At 42.1% G+C, this 21678-nt stretch overlaps 1 protein-coding gene across 2 annotated transcripts in view; it reads left to right on the top strand.

Moving 5' to 3' along the window:
- The window catches only part of SMARCB1 (SWI/SNF related BAF chromatin remodeling complex subunit B1), a 45388-nt gene that overhangs the window by 7157 nt on the left and 16553 nt on the right, over positions 1-21678 (top strand). For both annotated transcript variants that reach the window (XM_077461590.1, XM_077461589.1), the window contains exons 2-5: positions 4228-4348; positions 6406-6535; positions 7940-8077; positions 11593-11720. In XM_077461590.1, the coding sequence (XP_077317716.1) occupies positions 4228-4348; positions 6406-6535; positions 7940-8077; positions 11593-11720 (517 nt within the window). The remainder of the gene's footprint in view (positions 1-4227; positions 4349-6405; positions 6536-7939; positions 8078-11592; positions 11721-21678) is intronic.

The following is a 21678-nucleotide window of genomic DNA, read 5'->3' as shown; positions in this document are numbered from 1 at the left end:
ACGCACTGATGTGGTTTTTTTTCAGCCTGTAAATGCATGTGTGCATGGACACATAGGCTAGCATATAGGTGCATTTATATACTGAAAAAAATTAATGCCAAATCTCTGTAAAGGTGTCTTTTTTTTTTTGGCCCTATGTACATGAGGCCTTAATGACTGTTTTGGTGCTGAGTTCAGTTTAAAGATTAACCTTTCTTTAACCACTTGCCACCCAGGCCAATTCTGACAGTTCTCTCCAATAAATATGTAAAAATTATATATATATATATATATTTTTTTGCTAGAAAATTACATAGAACCCACAAATATTATGTTTTTTTTTTTTAGCAGAAACCCTAGAGAATAAGATGGCAGTAAAAAAAAAATTGCAACTTTTTATCTCGCACAGTATTTGCGCAGCAATTTTTCAAACACGTTTTTATTGGAAAAAAAAACAAACAGTTGTATGATTTAAATAAAACAAAACAAAAAACGGTAAAGTTAGCCCAATTTTTTTGCATAATGTGAAACCATCTGGTCTGCCGGAAATCTTTAAGGCCGACATCCATTCACCAATGGCAGGGGTGAGTCGGTAGAAGCACTGGTGGGAGGGAGGGATGTCCCCTCTCGCCGCCCATAAGAACGATCAAGTGGCTGAACAGCCGCTATGATCATTCTTATGGTGTAGGTAATCGCTGGCTCTAAAAGACGACATCTGAATGATGCCTGTATCTGCAGGCATCATTCAGATATTCCCGCTCAAATTCAAGAACGTCATATGGCGGCCGGCGGGAGTGAAGTGGTTAAAGGAGCTGTAAAGTCTCAGGGTTTTTCACCCTAATGCATTCTATGCAGCTGCCCCCCAGAGCCCCTTTTTTCTTACCTGAACCCAATTGTTCCAGCGACGAGCAGGAGCCCAGCAGCTCCAGCTGCTGTCTCGGGTCCTCATTAAATAGATTGATAGAAGCAGGCGCCATTGGCTCCTGCTGCTGTCAATCAAAACCAGTGACACGGGGCGGGCCAAAAACTGCTGTGTCAATGGATGCAGCAGCAGGACTCAAAAGCATGCCAACACCTGTGCCCCCATGGAAATCTGCTCTCCTTGTGGGCACTCGCTGAAGAGGAGGAGACAGAAGCGCCTCCGGGGGGCCCCAGAATGGAGGATCGGGGGGCTGCTCTTTGCAAAACCCTTGCACAGAGTAGGTAAGTATGGCATGTTTTGTTTAAAATAAATACACAAACCTTTACAATCACTTTAAGGGCTCATGCACACAGGATGTTTTTACAGATGCTGTTAGAATAGTTTTTTTGTTTTTTGTTTCTCTTTACTGCCTCTAAAAGCCCCTCCATGTTAGGCTGTGTGTCCATGCACACATAAATTGTCGGAGGTGTTTAGGGACAGTAAAAAAAATGACAGCCTGCGCGTCCACAAGTTGTTAAAATGGAAAACGCACCAAGCTGCGTTTATCCGCGTTTGACATTTTTAGGCGGGAAACTGCGCAATAACGCTAATGTAAAAACACGGCTAAATGGGTGTTTTTAGCGCTGCTGTAGTGCTGACGTTTTGAAAACCTATGTGCATGAGCCTTAATGCCGGCCATACATTGTTTGAATTTCGAAAGAATTTTCTTTCGAAGATCATATCAAAGAATTTTCGTACGAATTTCGCATCATTAGTGGGCTGCAGCAACAGACGGTTTTCGTGCGGAAATCAAATTTGAGGAATCGGACACCCCCACAAGTATTTCTCAGTTTCTCACTTGTGTGGTTGCATTTGGGTATTTTCTGCTTGTATTTGCCAATTTCAATAACATTTGGATGTTGTGTAAATATCTACATGAAACAGAATGCAATGATTTCCAATCTCATAAACCCATATTTTATTCACAATCGAAAGAAAACATGTAAAATGTTAGGCTCCATGCACACTAGCGATTTTTAGAAGCTCATAAAATTCTGGATGAAAAATGCTGATAATAGCATTTTTGTGCTGGCTTGTTACTGCGAGCATTTAGCAGTTTTTAGGAGCATTAATGTTTTTATAGTACATATAAAAAAAAGTTAAAGTAAAAGCCAAAAAAAAGCTTTTAGGAACGTTCAGCATTTTTTTATTTTTCTGCTGGAAAACCACTTCCTAGACGCTGAAGCTCAAAAAATGCTAATAGCCTAATGTAGTGTGCATGGGCACATAGGATAACACTATTTAGCTGCCAGGGGCAGGAAAAACAAGAACGGTAGTGTGCATGGAGCCTTAGAATGAGAAAATTTACCATTTTAGCCTAGTTTCACACTGCTGCGGAATTGAAATTGTGCGCACCACATGTCAGTCCAACTTCGGGGGCGATTTCAAAGACATCTGTGTGGAGAGAAACTACATTTGAGAATTGGTGCACCACCGCAAAGTCATCGTTGCATTGTTTCAGACAGGGCCATTGCCAGCAATAGCTGCCGATGTGGCATGCAATTTGACGTGTCAAATCGCATCAATGTGAATCTAGGCTTAAGAAAAAATTAAGGTAATTTTGAAATTGATGGCAGCAACAGGTCTCAAAAAGTTGGGACAGGGCCATGTTTACCATGGTGTAGCATTACTCTTCTTTTTACAACACTCTGTAAACGTCTGGGATGAAGTCCCATTCTTGCTTGATATAGGATTCTAACTGCTCAACAGCCTTGGGTTGTCTTTGTTGTATTTTTTGTTTCAGGATGTGCCAAATATTTTCACTTTGTGAAAGGTCTGGACTGCAGACAGGCTATTTAAGTACCTGGTCTCATCTGATACAAAGGCGTACTGTTACCATAGGTGCAGTATGCGGTTTAGCATTGCTCTGCAGAAATATTGAAGGCCTTCCTTGAAAGAGACTTTGTCTGAATGGGAGCATATGCTGCTCTAAAACCTAGATATATTTTTCAGCATTAATGGGGTCTTTCCAGATGTGCAAGCTACACTAATACACCCCCATACTATCGGAGATGCAGGCTTTTGAACTGAGCCCTGAGAACATGACAGGAGGTCCCTTTCCTCTTTAGTGTGGAAGATGTGGCAAATCTAGTGCAGCTCTGCCCAGAAACCAATCGGCTTCCAGGTTTTATTATCAAAGCTTAATTGAACAAGCTGAAGTTAGGAGCTGATTGGCTACCATACACGGCTGCATCATATTCTGAGTGCTCCAGTTTTAGTAAATCAATCTCTCTCGCTCTCTCATGCTCTTTTTATACCGAATCATGTTTCAATTTCAAAATTACCTTATTTTTTTTCTCTTAATTTTCTCAGTTTAAACATTTGATATGTTTTCTGATGCGAATAAAATATGGGTTTATGAGATTTGCAAATCATTCCATTCTGTTTTTATGTAAGATCTACACAGCTGGAATTGGGGCATTATTCAGGTGACTACAGCGCTAAAAATAGCGCCTGAAAAAATCCGGCCCCTTTTACTCCAGTGTGAAAGCCCTCTGGCTTTCACACTGGAGCGGTGCGCTAGCAGGACGGTGAAAAAAGTCCTGCTAGCTGCATCTTTGGAGTGGTGAAGAAGCAGTGTATTCACGGCTCCTACCCATTGAAATCAATGGGGCAGCGGGGCTATACCGCAGGCAAAGCGCCGCTGCAGCGTCATTTTGCGGGTGGTTTTAACCCTTTTTCGGCCGCTAGCGGCGGTTAAAACCGCCCCGCTAGCGGCCGCATACCGACTGTAAAGTGGCGCTAAAAATAGCGCAGCTTTACCGCCGACGCCGCTCCCGCCTTAGGGTTGTACGTGGCTGCTTTTCTAACTCTTTGTCTTCAGTGCACTTGCAGTCACTGACCTGGAACAAGTATGTCTATTGGGAAAGTAAGAAGTCCTCATCTGCATGCTTGCTTCAGGTTATTGACTCAGTGTTATTGATTGAACCATTAAGCCTAGATCAATCTTGCAGCCACCAAAGTTTGGGCTCTTGTTCTGCTTGCATGTTCTGACTCACCAAAAAGTAAAACTTGGATCCTGGTCTTTTTATAAAAATCGGTGATGGCAGCACCTATATTTATATTGGGACAAATTTACTTTACAGAGGCACATTGTGAGATATATGGTGGAGAGCCTATGTGTCCATAATGTGCGTATCTTGTTCTGAGGTGTCTGGAGTAATTTTCTTCCATTATCAAGAATAAAGATGTCTCCTGGTTACCGGCTATTGCTTGATGCTGCTGCCTGTGGTTAGAGTTGCTGTACTTTAATGTTTCTAATGTGATATATATACTTTTCTTCACAGGTGGGGAATTACCTGCGCATGTTTAGGGGCTCACTGTACAAAAGGTACCCTTCTCTCTGGAGACGCTTGGCCACTGTTGAAGAAAGGAAGAAGATTGTTGCCTCCTCACATGGGAAGAAATGTAAATACTGTTTCACCATTTTCTGGATTTCTTCATGTTTTTAACACTTGGCAAAGACATTCAAATAGACTTTACTGTTTTACATAATTTTATTCTGCTCCCCCCACAGTATTTATATAAAACTCTATAGAAACCTCTGAATTGCTCACATTTCATTTTGAATTCTACAAGTTCTTAGTCCTTCAACAGCTGGCCACTTGTCCAGGCTAGACTTTTTTGTCATGAGATCTGTGCTGTAGGAGTTTGAAACAGCAATGTACAGGACAGAGCTGGACAGTTGGCAGCTCTGCCTTGACACCGTTTTCCCTTTTAGCAGAGAACTGACAGGGGGATGATTTAAGGACAAAGCTAGATGTTTTAGATGTCTGTGTTGCATTTTGTATCATTTTTAGAATTACCAGAAAATTTGTTGCATCTTGGAGGTTCTTGAACATTGTTTTAAATTGTTTGTGGCATTGTTGTTGCATGAGATGTCAGGTTGGAATTTTGATGCCAGAGACAGCTTAAAGCTAAACTCCAGCTTTTGATACTGTTCACTTAAAATGGAAGTAAACCCTTCCAAACAACTTTGACCTACAGGTAAGCCTAGATTAAGGCTTACCTGTAGGTCCAAGTAATATCTCCTAAACCTATATGGTTTAGGAGATATTTGCCCGAAAATGGGCACCGCTGTCTACGGCGCATGCGCCGTAGACAGCGGCGCGCAGGCGCACTAAATGCGGCAAGTCCAAGAATGGATTTGCCAAATTTGTCTACTCCCGTGCGCATGCGCGGGAGTGACGTCATCGCGGCTCCGGCGAATGGCAGCGTCGGAGCTCCGAGACGTGACTCCCGTGCGCATGCGCGGGAGTGACGTCATCGCGGCTTCTCCGCTGTCATTCGTCGGAGCTGCGAGAGACGCCACAACCAAGATGGATGCGGCGGACTACAGGTGACAGCGGCGACTTCGCTGGCTCCTGTGTCAGGTAAGTGACACATAATGAGCTACTATGCGATGCATAGTAGTCCATTATGCTTTACCTTTGCAGGGAAAAAAAGAGGAAGTAAACCCATCAGGGTTTACTTCCTCTTTAATTTACATAGTACATACAACTATGTTCCTCACTAACATGTGAGGCCGCTGGATGTGCTGTATGATTTGTATGTACCTAAGGCTGCATACTGCACTGTGTTCGGAGTTCGAGCGGAGACCTACCTTCCTGTCTCGTACCCAGGACACAATAGTCTATCTGATCAGCCATTCAGAGAAAGTTATGTATTCTAGCAATGAATACTAAGCTTCCTATGATTGGCCAAGTTAGTTGTGACATTGGCTCGCCTCTGACTCAGCCAATCAGAAGAAGCTTTGTATTCATTGCTAGAATACATTGCTGTGTCTGAATGGCAGAGCGCTGCTGTGATTGGCTCTGTGTTCTGGGTATGAGACTGAAAGCTTTGGCTTGAACCTGGAATACCTCGCCTACATACAGCCTCCACTACATACAGTTTATAATTTATATCTAGCGGCCTCACATGTTAGTGAGGTACATAGTTTGGTTATGAACTATGTAAAGTGTATCAAAAGCTGGAGCTCAGCATTAGAGAACATATTGCACCAATATCTGTCATATTTGTTTACAGATAGTGAGATTTTCTATGTATAGCCAACGAAAATGTATCTCCAAAGATAATTCACTTCTCACTCTTCTTTTTCTAGCAATTTTAGTTAGTTTATACTCATGATTTGCCCTAGCCAGCACGTCACTGTCAGAGGTTCCACCTATAAAGCACAAAATAAGATGCATTTGAGTGGATGAAAACAACATTTGTGTTGTATATCCAGGGAACTGGAAAGTCTCTGTGTGATATCAGGTGGTTCTAAAGGCAGGACATTTTTCCCCTTAAAGTGCTATTAAACCCAAAATCAATAATGTAATATTGGCATAAGCTGCCAGAGCTATTTAAATGGAAGAAAAAAAATCTTATTGGAATATGATGTAACTCCTGTAATACTGAGATGGCAACTGTTCAAATAGATTATTTAATGACTTCCTCCCTTGTCATGCTTTATTACCTAGATCATGGATACACAACATTAGCTACTAGCGTTACTCTACTGAAAGCTTCAGAAGTTGAAGAAATCCTCGATGGGAACGATGAGAAATACAAAGCTGTTTCCATTAGCACAGAGCCTCCAACCTACCTCAGGTAAGTGATCACAAAGGAAACTGGATCTATTGAAAAAGGTTTCTAATTTGTGTAATCGCCTTCTCGCTTGTGAGTGATCTGTTTTCCACATACTATAGCTGAGATCTAGATGTAGATACAAATTCAGACTGAGAAATTATCATGTATCCTATGAGCATCTTAAGGCTGCATTCACACTGGTGTAGTGTGTGAATGCATATAAAATCATGATATTTTGCATTCGCGAACTGTGCATAATATGCTCGTGGCGCTTGTGTTGGTACTTATTGTTAAATGGCACTCCAAATGCGTCAGTAAAAAAAGGTGATTTTTTACACGTAAAAAAAATTGCAAAGCTTGAAGTTTAAAAAGGTATATGAGCTTCTTTGACCAGCGTAGGCAGACCATTGAAATGAATAGGCTGCTGTATACGTGCAGCGTGACAATGGGCAAAACAAATGAAAATGTGCGACATAGTGTGAACAGGGGCTAAAAGATATGACTAGTAATTTCAAGCCAAATTATAACTTGTTTGTGTTTTTCCTGCCCAAGTATGCCAATTCATTTTACTCATGTCCTTAAATTACTTTTCACTTTGAAGTAAAGGAAGATCCATGTCTTCCAGGTATTAGATGTACAAATCTGTTCAATGATTTAAAGGGTTTGTAAACCATTGACAGTGGAACTCGACCCCGCTCCCATGTTACAGCTTTTGATTGACAGCTGCAGGAGCCAATGACACCTGCTGCTATCGATCTGTCCATCGAGGAGAGCATCAGCAGATGGAGCCGCTGCGCTCATGCACATCATTCGATCAGGCTCCGGTAAGAAAAAGGGGGGGCATGGGGGGAGCTACAGCACAGAAGGTTTTTCACCTTAAAGCGGAGTTCCACCTAAAAGTGGAACAACCGCTTTAAAGACTCCTGACCCCCTGACATGCCACACTTGGCATGTAATTTTTTGGTGGGGTACCTAGTTTTCACAGGTACCCAGCTTCCACTTTCATTCTCGCCGCCTAGGCAACTTGAGCGCATGTTCTCCTCTCCCCCTCCCTGCAATCTTCTGGAACACGTCATAGGTCCTAGAAGATTGCCTGGCCATTCATGATGTGCATGCATAGTGCGCACCCAGCTGCCAGGTGCCCACACTAGGGATCCGCATTGCTAGATCGACTGCCGGTTGCCCACACTAGTGATCCGCATTGCTAGATCGTGGGACAGGTGAGTGTGTTTATTAAAAGTCAGCAGCTACACTTTTTGTAGCTGCTGACTTTTAATATAAACAATCGGCTGCAACTACGCTTTAATGCATTAAGGTGAAAAACCTTAAGACTTTACAAGCACTTTAAGTTGTCTTTATTCATCTAATGTATATATGTCCTATTGTAAAAAAAATAAAAAAATAAAATTTTGTTTTTAATTCTAGGGAACAAAAAGCAAAGCGAAATAGCCAGTGGGTTCCAACACTGCCCAACAGCTCCCATCACTTAGATGCTGTGCCCTGTTCGACTACTATTAACAGAAATCGCTTGGGTCGTGACAAGAAGAGAACTTTCCCTCTTTGGTGAGATTTGCCTCAACTTTACTTCTATAACATTTCACTGTGGATTTTTCTTCCTAATGACACGATGTTGTTATAAATCTGGGTATGTACTAGTTAATCATAAACCTTAGATTGATGAGAATATAGAATGTTTTTGTACATAATATATGATAGGCTTAAACATTTAAAATATTTTCCTTTTAAGTCAGATTAGTATAAAATAATGCATATTAATATTATGCATTCTTTTATGCCACCATAGGGAACTTAACCCCCTTCCAGACCAGCCGCCGCAGTTATACTGCGTCAGGTTGGCACTGCTGCGGAAGCCATTGTAGCTGTACGTCAGCTCTTTAAGGCGCTGTAGCAGGCATGTGCTGCTGGAGGCATGTGCCCGGGCAACCGCGATCGCTCGTAACAGAGCAAGAACCAGGATCTGTGTGTAAACACACAAATCCCAGTTCTGTCAGGACAGAGGAGACAGATTGTGTGTTCCTACTAAGTCGGAACAACGATTGCGCTCCTCCTTTAGTCAGCCACATTCCCCCGACGGAACACATTTAACCCTTTTGATCCCCCCCCCCCCCCCCCTAGTGTTAACCCCTTCCCTGCCAGTGACATTTATACAGTAATCAGTGGCTATTTATAGCTCGCCTCCATTACTAGTAAAAAAATAATAATAATAAAAATGCCATAACTCTATCCCCTATTTTGTATGCGATAACTTTTTGCACAAACCAATCACTATATACGCTTATTGCGATATTTAAATAAAAAAAAGTAGCATATATTGGCCTAAACTGATGAAGACATTTTTTTGGGGGGATATTTATTATAGCAAAAAGTACAAAATATATATTTTTTTCAAAATTGTCGCTTTTTTTATGTTTATAGCACAAAAAATAAAACCCACAGAGGTAATCAAGTACCACCAAAAGAAAGCGCTATTTGTGGGGGGGAAAAAGGGACTACGTTTTGTTTGGGTACAAAATCACATGACTGCGCATTTGTCAGTTAAAGGGACGCCGTGCCATATCACAAAAAATGGCCTGGTCAGGAAGGGGGTAAATCCTTCCGGGTCTGAAGTGGTTGGGGTCCTTTTCACATATTGCAGGCTTTTTGGTTTTCTTCTTTTAGATGTATAGCATTTGTTATACAGAGCTAAAGGACTTGGTAGCTCAAGATGAAACTTAAAGCTATCCATAGATCGAAATTCACCCAGGTCAGAAGGGACGAGTTAAATTTAGATCCTTCTATAGGCGAATTAAACTTCTCCCGAACCGGCTTGTTGCAAAACTATAATTTGATCAACAGTACAGTTCTGGTTAGTGTATTCTGACAGGGAAGGAGTCCCTGCTGTCAGAATACAATAAGGCTGGATTCACACCTATGCGTTTTTTGTGCTTTTTGCATTTTTCAAATTTGTACTACAGTCCATTCACCATGGTTTCCTATGGAACACGTTCTATTGTGCAAATCTGCAAAATGCAAAAAGCACTAAAAATGCATAGGTGTGAATCCAGCCTAATACAGTGGGAAACATTCCTCCATCTACTTCGCTTGTGTGTATGGCCGATCGAAAAGAAACTGATTCATGTATGGCCAGCCTCACACTCAAACACTGCCTTAGGAAGCCTTTGCTCTGCTATCGCTTTATCTAACCTATCGTGCTTTGGAAATCTTGCATAATGCACAAAATAGAAAATGTATTCCATACAATTCCCCCCCCCCCCCTTTTTTTTTTTTTTTTCATGTTTTTAAGTGTAAATATGCCTCATAGTACAGAAAAATAGTGTCAAAGTATGTAAACCACTGAAATGAACTGTTCATTTGCCATTAAATGTGATCTGATCTTCCTCTAAAGGCTCGTACACACTATACCAGGAGTGCCCTTTTGAGGAGCAAGGGCCACTTAAGTGACTTGATAACCGGTCATGGGCCACAATGAGCAGAGCAGGAGGATGAAAGGGCCCTTGTCCACTCTGCATATCCAGAGCAGACAGTCTGCTCTACTCTATCGGCCCTCCAATCTGATCTGCCAAGATGGAATGGGACAGATCGCCTCCTTTTTTTGGGGGGGTGGGGATCGATTTGGAGGTAGGCGGGTATAAACGGACACAAGACTGTTTACACCTGCCGCTCCATAGAGGTGGATGGATTTGGTATCACTCTGACAGGAACTGGCCCTATACAGGAAGCATCAGCTTATGCGGCTCTGCTCCACATCTGCTTGCTTCCTCTACCACAGGTTTCATTCACAACACTGATGCTCTGGGATGGCAGGTCGACAACCCGCGATCTGAGCTTGCCGCCCTGCCATCCCAGAGCAGGAGGTCATGGGCCACATAGGGCCCCCAGGCCACTGGTTGGGCACCCCTGCACCATAAGAAAATCAGCAGACATTTTGGTTCGAGGAAAAGCCTTGAGACGAGAATTTTTGTACATGGTTCCAACTTGCTGTGAAACTAGGAAAATTGGACGATTGTTCGCCTGATATTTTTCTTATTTTTTTATAGTATGTACCCAACTTAAGGCCTCTTGCACACTGCAGCTTGAAAAAGCGCAGTACAGTTTTTATTTTTATTTAATTTTTTTTTTTTGTTTTTTTACTAAGCTAATATACAGCCCATTAATTGTAATGTGCCTATGCACCCAGGCTCGTAAACAAGCGTAGTGCATTTGTCAGTAAAAAAAAAAAAAAAAAGTCTGCATTTATGGTCAGTAATTTACGCCTCATGCGAACAAATACGCACAATTGCACAACTGACTATTTACATACTGCAGAATAAGAACGCGAGAATAAGTTTGTGCACAAATTGCACGATTTTGCGCAAAGCCATGTGCGTGAAAATACGTGCAAATACATAGGGAAAAAATTGTGCAAGAGGCCTTAGTCACAACAATAGATAAACACAATAGGGGTTATTTACAAAAGGCAAATCCACTTTGCACTACAAGTGCACTTGAAAGTGCAGTTGCTGTAAATCTGAGGGGTAGATCTGAAATGTGGGGAAGCTCTGCTGATTTTTATCATCCAATCATGTGCAAGCTAAAATTTAGTTTTTTTAATTTTCCTTGCATGTCCCCCTCGGATCGACAGTGACTGCACTTCCAAGTGCACTTGTAGTGGAAAGTGGATTTGCCTTCAGTAAATAACCCTCAATGTGCTTAAAGCGATTTTTCACTCTGAAAACAAAAAGTCAGCAGCTACATTTACTGATGCTGCTTTCCCTGTATTTTTGTGATATGCTAGTCTTATCTGACTCACAGCTCCATGTAGGCCTTCCTTATATGGCCTGTTTAGTGTATTAAAAAATAATTGAAAAGAGGACTTGGCAATAATAATTGTACTAAAAGGTGTGCTTGGGGGCGGTGGGGGGGGTGGGGGTATGGTAGCACTGGGCAGACATAGACCAGGAATCAAGCCTTTATGAAGTGGGCCTTTCTCTGTGTTGGAATAGAAAGGTTTTACTGGTTAGATGCTACTCTAATTTTGCTGAAATTTTGATCTAGACCTGTTTTTCAATCCTTAACAGTTTTGATGACCATGATCCAGCTGTTATTCATGAAAATGCTTCTCAGCCTGAAGTACTAGTTCCCATCAGATTGGACATGGAGATAGATGGACAGAAGTTGCGAGATGCCTTTACCTGGAACATGAATGGTAAAAGTGACCTAAAATGTCTTCAATTATTATTATTTTTCAGTAACAAGTCTAGGTGCTTTTATCATGAATACGTAGTTTAACCACTTGATGGCCGTATAACTTGGATACATGGCGGCTAGGGGGCACGTGCCACCAAGAATTTTGACTCTGCTGTGATTTTACACAGCAGATATCGATCAGTTGGTGCTGGCCAATAGATAACCAGCGTCACCTGCTGTTTGTCTGCAACACACAGGACAGGGCTCTGCCTATATAAACAAGATAGAGCCCTGTCCAGTCAGCGGGGAAGTAATACATTTTTGTTCCCCACAAAGCAGGGAAGAAAATCCATTACTTCCCTTAGTAAAAGCACAACATACAGCACACATTTAACCCTTTGATCGCCCCTGATAACCCCTTCGCAGCCAGTGTCATTAGTACAGTGACTGCATTTTTTTTTTTAGCAGGAATCACTGTATTCGTGTCCCTGGTTCCCATCAAGTTTCAGAATGTCCGCCGCACTATCACAGTCCTACTATAAGTTGCTAATAGCCACCATTACTAGTAAAAAAATAAATAAAAAAAAAATATCCCATAGTTTTGTACATGCTATAACTTTTGCACAAACCAATCAATATGCTGTTATTGGGATTCCCCCCCCCCCCCCCCCCACATTTCATGGCCTCCGAAACTGTGATGGGTAGTGAGGAAGTGAAATCACCATTTTACGCCCATAGCCTGAAGTCGGTGATTGGTTTTCGGGTCCTGTATACGGCTAGTTTTCCCGCAACTTGTGGCAAAATATAAAATATTCCATGGACCCAACATGCCTATCAGAAAATAGCTCGGGGTGTCTACTTTCCAAAAAGGAGTCATTTGAGGGGGTTTGAACTGTCCTGCCATTTTATACACAACATTTAGAAGCATATGTCACACATCACCCACTCTTCTAACCACTTGAAGAGGCAGCAGACAACCCTCCATTCAGTCAGCTCTGTATGAGTCTTCTAGGGAGGATGGTGTCCTCCTTTGAGGCAGTGCCCTATGCCCAGTTCCGTTCCAGGTCTTTACAACAAGACATCTTGTTGGCTTGGAACAGAAGACAAGCCCTGGATTATCCAATGTTCTTGTCTCCTTGGGCACGCTTAAGCCTAAACTGGTGGTTGCAGGATCAGAACCTACAAAAGGCAAAATCCTTCCACCCGGTAACTTGGAGAGTACTGACTACAGATGGCAGTCTCTCAGGTTGGGGAGCGACCCTAGAGGGGCTCAGGGGAATATGGTCAAGGATAGAACATATCTTGCCCATCAACATCCTGGCATTATGGGCAGTACGTCTGGCCCTACGGTCCTGGACGGTGGGGCTTTCCAGGACTGTCCTATCAGGGTTCAGTCCGACAATGCCACTGTGATGGCCTATATAAACCACCAAGATGGTACCAGGAGTCATTCAGCTTTGAAGGAGGTGAACCACATGCTAGCCTGGGCAGAGGGACATGTGCCAACTCTATCGACAGTCCATATCCCGAGAGTAGAGAACTGGAAGGCAAATTATCTCAGCCGCCAGCAGATCTGCCTGGGGGAATGGTCACTACACCCAGGGGTGTTGTAGAAAATATGCCATCGTTGGGGATAGCCAGAGGTCAACCTACTGGCATCCAGGTTCAACAACTATCTACAGCAGTTTGTGTCCCAAACAAGAGATCCTCTGGCAATTGGAGCAGATGCTCTGGTAGTTCCATGGAACCAGTACTCCCTGGTTTATGCTTTCCCTTCAATCCCTCTTCTTCCACATTTGTAGCGCAGGATTTGGAGAAAGGGGGCTGCAGTCATTCTTGTGGCACCATCCTGGTTCCCAGAGATTGTGAGACTGACAATAGATGGGCAATGGACACTTCCATGTCTCCTTGATCTACTTTCTCAAGGTCCTATATTAAACCCCAATTTACAGTCTCTAAATTTGATGGCATGGCTATTGAAGCCAGGATGTTAAAGGACAGTGGCATATCAGGACCAGTGGTGTCTACCCTAGTGAATGCTAGAAAAGCGGTTGCTAGGAAGATCTATCATATGGTCTGGAAGACATATTGGTGTGAATCCAGAAAATGGCATCCTTGGAAATACGTGATTGGGAGAAATTTTTTTTCGTCATACTTAATGTAAAATCCTTTTCTTTGAGTACATCATGGGACACAGGGGCCTCTCCCCTCTTTTTGAGGATTCCGTGCTTGCTACAAAGCTGAAGTACTTCCTGTATGGGAGGGTTATATCGGGGATCACTTCCTGTTTAAAGACCTTTGGTCTACCAGTGTCCATTCACCTGAAGATAAAGTATAACTTAGTAGATAATGAATTTTACCCAAACTCTGTGTCCCATGATGTACTCAAAAGGATTTTACAGGTAAATATGATGAAAAAAATCCTACTTTTATGTAGGAGAGAAATGTCAGACTTGGCCTAAGGTTTAGTGGCCATGTAAGGAAATCTTTAACCACTTACTGTCCTATAGCAGTTTTACTGCTACAGGGCAGCAGCTGTGTCCCGGACTACGTAGATATATGCACTTCCACCCACAGAAGCATTCACAGAAGAAGCCGATCTGCGGGTGTCGGCAGAACACCAAGTGCCCAGCGCCTGCTGATCGGGCACAGATTCAGAATGGAGCTCTGCCTATGTAAACAAGGCAGAGTTCCATTCTGACTCGGAGGGGGTGGGTTTTGTGTTCCTGCTAGGTACGCAGCTAACCCTTTAATCGCCCTAGATGTTAGTGGATATTTTTAGCCCTGATCACTGTGTTGGTGTTGCTGGTTCCCAGAAAGTGTTGGTGTCGGACTGTTTGTAGCAGTGTTGCAGTCCCACTTTAAGTCGCTGATTGCCGCCATTACTAGTATAAAAAAAAAAAATATACAGTATATCTCATGGTTTGTAGACTGTTTGTGTAACCCAATCAATATACACTTATTTGGATTTTATTTTTACCAAAAACATGTCGCAGGATACATATTGGCCTAAATTTTTATAAAGAAATTAGATTTTACTGTTTGGTTTTTTTTTTTTTTTATTTATTTTTAGAAATTCAGTTTTTTTTTGTTTTTTATAGTGCAAAAAATAAAAAACCCAGTAGTGATCAAATACCACTAAGACCCCTTCCACACTGGGGATGTGGCAGCATTAGCGTTCTTAGCAGCTGTTTAAGTGGCACTTTTCAGCTGCTAGGGAGGTGCTTTTAACCCCAAAGAAGGGGTTAAAAACTCCCGTGTTGCGGTGCTTCCGAAGTGCTTTTCAGTCGCTTCTGAAGCGCTGCCCATTCATTCCAATAGGCATTTTGGGATGTTAAGGTGCTGCTTGCAGGACTTTTTGGAAAATCCCGCAAGCACACTGCCCCAGTGTGAAAAGCCAAACTTTAATAAATGGGAGGCGGTTTTCAGGCGCTTAGCAGAAGCGATTTCCAGCTCTAAAGCGCCTGAAAAACACCCCAGTGTGAAATGGGACTGAAAGTAAGCTCTATTTATGAGGAAACAAAATGACAATTTTTTTGTTTTGGTACAGCGTTGCATGACCGTGCAATTGTCAGTTAAAATAACACAGTGCCGTATCACAAACAGTGGCCTGGTCATGACGCGGGGTAAATTTATTGGTGGTAAAGTGGTTGAAAGAACTGGTCTAATTTTTGTTACTTGTATTATGGTTGACAAGACCTACATTGCACTATTGATCCTGTATGGTTACTGACACTACTTTTCTTGAAAGTAGAGTTGCAGTGCCCCCTACTACCACTCCTTATATAGCTCTAATTGAAATTGGTTTGCGTAAATATTTTTGTGGATATTGATGTGTCAAGTCTACATATGAAAAATATTTAGTACAAAGGAAGGGAAACCTGATCTTGTTTTTTTTGTAGTCGTTCATCATTTGTATAAGAACAGACGATAACAAAAAACATAGATCAATGAAAATGCCTCATATTTGACTGCAGTTACTATTATGGCCAGAGGTACTATTTCACACCTTGGAGCCCATTCATGGCTTTGTTAAATATGTCAGGTTAGAGCGTTTTCAAAGTGCATTATCGTTTGGGGGCATTTATCTCTACACCCCATTTAAAGTGTACCTTAAGTGCTAGCTGCATGCAAACGTTTTCATGTACGCACATTACCTAAAGTAGAACTATAACATCTCATTTAAAAATGTGCTCCAGTAATAAATTATACTTCAATTTAGTTTCTATTTTTCCAACTACAAAATCTCACAAATCTGTGCTAGAAGAGTACCTCACAGAGGTTACATGAGACATGGTTATCGGCATTGCCAGTCGACATCTGGTCACACCTAGCCCTGCCCACTGCTTTCTGTATTGGAAGCCCTGCTGCTAAAACCTTCCCTACAATGACTGGGAGTGGAAGCATCTAAGGCAAAATTTGAGGATTTGATACCAACATGGGCAGGTGTGTCGGTTGTTTTTTTTTTTAATACACTTTGAGGCGCTTGCATGTTAGTCTAAACAAGTCCCAAATCCTGTTACTATATTACACAGAAGCATTTGGAAGTACTTTTTTCACCTTTCCACCAACTGTTACATGCAGCCCATTTCCTAATGCAGTCAGAAGCAAGTATCAGTTGTTGCTGTTTACACAGCTCTCTGGACTTGTGTTATGTTATCCCTGTTGTGGGCAATGATACAAAAACTTAGAGAAAGCTGCATGCGCATACACACTACAATTTCGATGTGAGAAACACAGAATTGGTGAGCTGCTTTGGAATCGTTTGCTCGCTTTCTGATAATTTTGCAATGTAATACATTCTAGAGATTACACTATACATGCCCCACTTCTGCTTTGTGAAATTATGCTAAATTTATTTTTTTTATAAAATGGTGATAAAAATTCCGTAATCCACAAAATGTTACCAATTTTATTAATGTTAGATCACCAAAATGTTTTACAGAATTTGCTACATCATACCAGTTTGGCCCTTTTTTGTAGCTGTAGTTGATCAGATTTTTGGAGCTCTAAAAATCAGATCTGCTATAGCTACATGGAAAGGGCATACTGGTATAGAGTTAAAAAATATAGTTGTATTTTGTTTAACAGATGTATAAAAACGTTATAAATTTATTGAGAATTTATGTTTTTATAGTGAATCTCCAGTTTTGTTGGTTCAGGGGCAGCAAGCTTCCGTGAAGCTAAAACCGACACCAACAGATGCAAGTAGATCATCAGTTACACTTTACATCTTTCAGAAAAAAATACCCTTTTCCTCAAAGCTCTGGGGAAGGGCGCATGTTCGCTGACAATGGGCAGCCCAGAGAGTATTGTGCAGCATACTGGAACTTCATTGTATGCCTTCGTTCCCAACAAGTTTGTGGGATCATTTTATTATGTTTTAACTTGGCAACAGGAATGCACAATTTGTATCGCCGGACAGGTAGTTTCTTTTTCTACATTTAGCCCAGCTGTTGGTAAGCAGACTCTGTTACCACCCAGTTGCTTCCACATTCATCAGTAAAATGCCGTGCTATGCATCCCAGGCTCCCTTTTGCCCATTTGCGGGCCCGGGACTGACATATCGGATGGAGGGTGGACACATCTGCGCTCCTCCCCATCTTGTGCCTGACTCAAAGTGAAGTGTATGACGTCACTTCCAGGTCCCTGTTGTCGGTGTCCCCGGCCATCGAGGGTGGTTAAGAATGTAATGCAGTGCGATCTGCATTACATTCAGTGGAGCTCAGGGGAAACCTACAGGGTCTTTTAAACCCTGCATGTCGCATTAAAGAGAACATGTCCCCAAAAAATCATATGGGGGCTTTTTGTCCCCATGTGATTGAAAAAAAAATAATTTTTTAATTGTAAAAAAAAGTTACACCCAAGCACATAAAACTATTTTTGAGGTCTCCTCCTCAACCCCCACATAATATACGCACCTACAAATGTAAACGCACATAGCAGGGGCGTCTACGCATAAAAATGTTGATTGCGATACACATGTTGCTTATCAAACCACCTCCTAATACTAAACTGATGACCTATAGGGGTCTTTTAAAGCGTTGCCTATAGAAAATATAGGGTACTGAACTTTGTCACTATTTCACAGGCACACACAAGTTTAACCACTTCCGGACTGCCCTCCATCGTTATACGTCAGTACTTTGAAGAGGTATATGGTTGTTATGGCAACAGCTAGCTGCCATAACCTTGGTATCCTCTTCTTCAGCTTTAATAAAAAAGTGGTCTCTGTGGCGGATTTACCGCGACATCACTTTTATCGGCGGCGGGAGAGGGCCCCCCTTCTGCTGCCCTCTGCCGCTTACAGGAGGCGATCGTATGTTGTCTTCTGGTTATGGAGATGGGTGAGGGGAAGAAGGCCCCCACTTGTCTCCATATCATTGCAAGGCAGAAGCGACGCCAAAATGTCACTTCTGCCCATAGCTCTTACAGAGCCTTTTTATTATTTTTTTTCTATTTTGTTTTTTTTATTGCATTTTAGTGTAAATATGAGATCTGAGGTCTTTTTGATACCAGTTTTAAGAGGTCCTATCACGCTTTTATTTATTTATTTATTTTTTTATATTACAAGGGATGTTTACATTCCTTGTAATAGGAATGAAAGGGACACTTTTTTTATTTTTTTATTTTTTTTTTATTCTTTTTTTTAAAAGAACGGTGTAAAAATAAAACACATAAAAGGTAAAATATATGAAAAAAAAAATCTTTTTAAACACGCCCCGTCCTGGCGAGCTTGCATGCAGAAGCGAACTCATACATGAGTAGCACCCACATATGAAAACAGTGTTCAAACCACACATGTGATGCATCGCCGCGATCGGTAGAGTGAGAGCAATAATTCTAGCCCTGGACCTGTGTAAATCAAAACATGCAACCTGTAGAATTTTTTAAAAATGTTGCCTATGGAGATTTTTAAGGGTAAAAGTTTGTCGCCATTCCATGAGTGGGTGCAATTCTTGCGTGACATGTTGGTTATCAATTTATTCAGCGAAATATTATCTTTCACAGTATAGAAAAAAAACTTTACTGTTTAATTCGAAAAAGTGTATTTTTCCCAAAAAAGTACACTTGTAAGACCGCTGTGCAAAAACACTGCAACAGAGTATTGCAACGACCACCATTTTATTCTCTAGGGTGTTAGAACCCCCAAACATTATACTTTTTTTTTTTTTTCTAAGTAATTTTATAGCAAAAAAACCCCTGTTTTTACAACAAATCTCAGAGGCTCGGTCCTTGAGTGGTTAAGGTATGACATGTTGGACATCTATTTTACTCAGTGCAACCTCAGCTTTTATATTTTACCTAAAAATTGCGTAATTTATTGCGTTTTTGTGCCGTCTAAAATTATCTTTCCTGGTGCCTCCATGGCAGCATACATGTAATAGAGCTAGTGCCTCTACTCCGCCTTCAGGACTAGCGAATAGCATAAATAAAAGGGCATGGCCCCTCCACAAACATTCTCCTTTTTTCCTCATACCCCTGGAATTGGTGAAGAGTAGCAGTATGTCCATACCTCTGCAGTCGGCAGCGTCTGCCGGGTTAAGCCTCTCCCGTGCGCAGTCCCTGTTCTTGGGCTGCTATTAGCGCTGATAAGACTGGGGGCCCCTTCTGTGGAACTTTTGGGGTCTTGCAGAGTTTCCTCATAGGAATGCAGTCTGCTGGTGTCTCAAACACAAATGAATGATTGGTGACGGCAGCAGGAGGATCAGCTCTTTCGGTTCCTTGGTCAGATTTGATTCTCTTTCATTCTTTAAAATAAAAGGTATTATCCCCTAAATTTCAGCACACTGCTGACTAAAATCAGACGCTCCCTTGAAACTTAGCATAACCTTAAGCTCACGTGGTGGGGGAGAATGAATGTCATCAAAATGGATATAATCCCTAAAGCATTATGCTTATTCTAAACATTGCCAATCCTCCTCCCTAAAGCGTTTTTTCATTCGCTTCGCCCCCATAATGGTCAAGTTCCTATGGCAGCGCCACCCCCTAAGTCTAGAGAAGGGCCTGGCCTACTGGACTTACAATTATACTATACTTCAGCATTGGTCTCCAGACTCCTCGAGACGCTCCCGAGACTGTAACTAAACCTTCTACCTCTATCGAACAACATATGGCAAGAGTCGACCTTCGAACCCTTCTATGGGGATATAATGCTAAATTTCGCACAATGCAAGGGATCTCCCCACTGACGATAGCTGCTCTCTCCTTATGGTACAATAAGACCAATAAATTTGCCCTGTCCACTGACCCAAGCCCTCTCTCTTCCTATTAATCGACAACTGGGCCCTCCCTGCTTTTCTCTTTAGAGAACAATGCGGGGCATACAGACGAGAACAATGGCCAACCAATTTGTCCACCCCACCACAGGCCATATCCGACCACCTTCAGACCCACAGACTCCCACAACAGACTGGATCTCCACAATCTCCCTAAATCAATTTACCAGATCACTACATTTCTCCGGACTGGTCCACAGATCACTCACGTCATTTGAGGACATATGTAGTCTCTCACAGACCCCCAGACACACTTTATCGCTAATATACAAAGACATCCAATCCCACCTGTGTGACTCTCTTCTCAAGTATACACACAAATGGTCCAGAGACCTAGCTATCGAGAAATCTCCAGCACAGTGGACTACCTCATTTATATTTACCCACAAATCGTCCAGGTCAGGATTCACGCAGAACTACTACATACTGATATCACGGTGGTATAGAGTTCCAGTCTCGGTGCACAGGATGTTTCCGTACAGATACTTGTTGGCGATGTCACAGAGGAAAAGGATCCTACATCCATGTATGGTGGGAATGCATCAGAGTTCGTCCATTTTGGGATATATATAATGTGTATCAGACTTCCCTGACTCCTTCGCCTTTAATTGCTCTCCTATCCATTCTGCCAGGTACAATCCAGTCACAGAAGAGGAGTCTCCTTAGATTCTTCTTCTCTGCAGCTCGCCATGTTATCTCTCTTTACTGGAAGGATTCCACCCCCCACCCCCCCTATTTCTAGGTGGGTGGACATCCTTAACGACATAATGCTCATGGAGGAGTTGCAAGCGAAGGCGGAGGACACGTACGATAAGTTTGTTTTCTTGTAGTCTCTTTGGTGCCACCACTCCACCTCAGATCTCTTCCTCAACAACCTAAATGTCTGACATTGAGACCAGACGCTACATATAGATGGAGGATGGAATCACTGGTCGAGCCATAAGTCATATTAAGATTAGAATTGGAGCTATTTTGTTCCTCGCTTTAACCATTGGTTAACCGATTGTTGGAAAGAACTGGGTGACATAGCTACTTTGAACCCATACATGCTGAGCTTCCCCCTTCCTCTCCCCTTTTACCCCCTTTAATACCCTTGGTACTCTCCTCCATGGGACAGGATAATGGATGAAATTTGACTCTTGGCGGTGTCCGAAGAATGATGGCACTGCAGAGATACAACTGTTTCTATTGAAAACTTTTCCTAGTTTGCAAAGTTATTTCGTATTGCACTGTGAAGGGGACTGCTGGATGCTTCCCCTCCCTCTTTCCCCTTTGACCCCTCCTCTACTCCCTACCCCTCTCCCTCTATCTTTACCAATATGCCTATTTGATAATTACTTTGTTATACTGTTGTTACTTTATTTCTTTTGAATATAATAGTTTTTATTATTCAACCTTTAAAATAAAAGGTATATAGGTGAGTTCAGTTTTTAACTACTGTTCATAGTGACATGAAGGCAGAAAAAGTAATAGCTGGTGCATTTACATAAGAGAGAAAAATTTGTCCCCTTTAAGATGTTTTATTCCTGGTTTGCGCATGCGCAACCCGGTCATTATATCCTCTTTTTCTTAAAAGCTGTATTGTGCTTTAGATTAGGGTTCCTACCATGTCCTTGGTTTGTTCCCTCTCTCCACTCACGGTATGAGGGGTGGGGAGAGGGGGTGGCGTCTCTCCTGTAGATCAAGGTGTGTTCCGGG

Source organism: Lithobates pipiens, unplaced genomic scaffold (assembly GCF_037356315.1).
Source record: "Lithobates pipiens isolate NorthernLeopardFrog02 unplaced genomic scaffold, aLitPip1_a1.2 Scaffold_3, whole genome shotgun sequence".
In the NCBI taxonomy this organism is placed as follows: Eukaryota; Metazoa; Chordata; class Amphibia; order Anura; family Ranidae; genus Lithobates; species Lithobates pipiens.
This window is presented reverse-complemented; position numbering and strand designations above follow the sequence as displayed.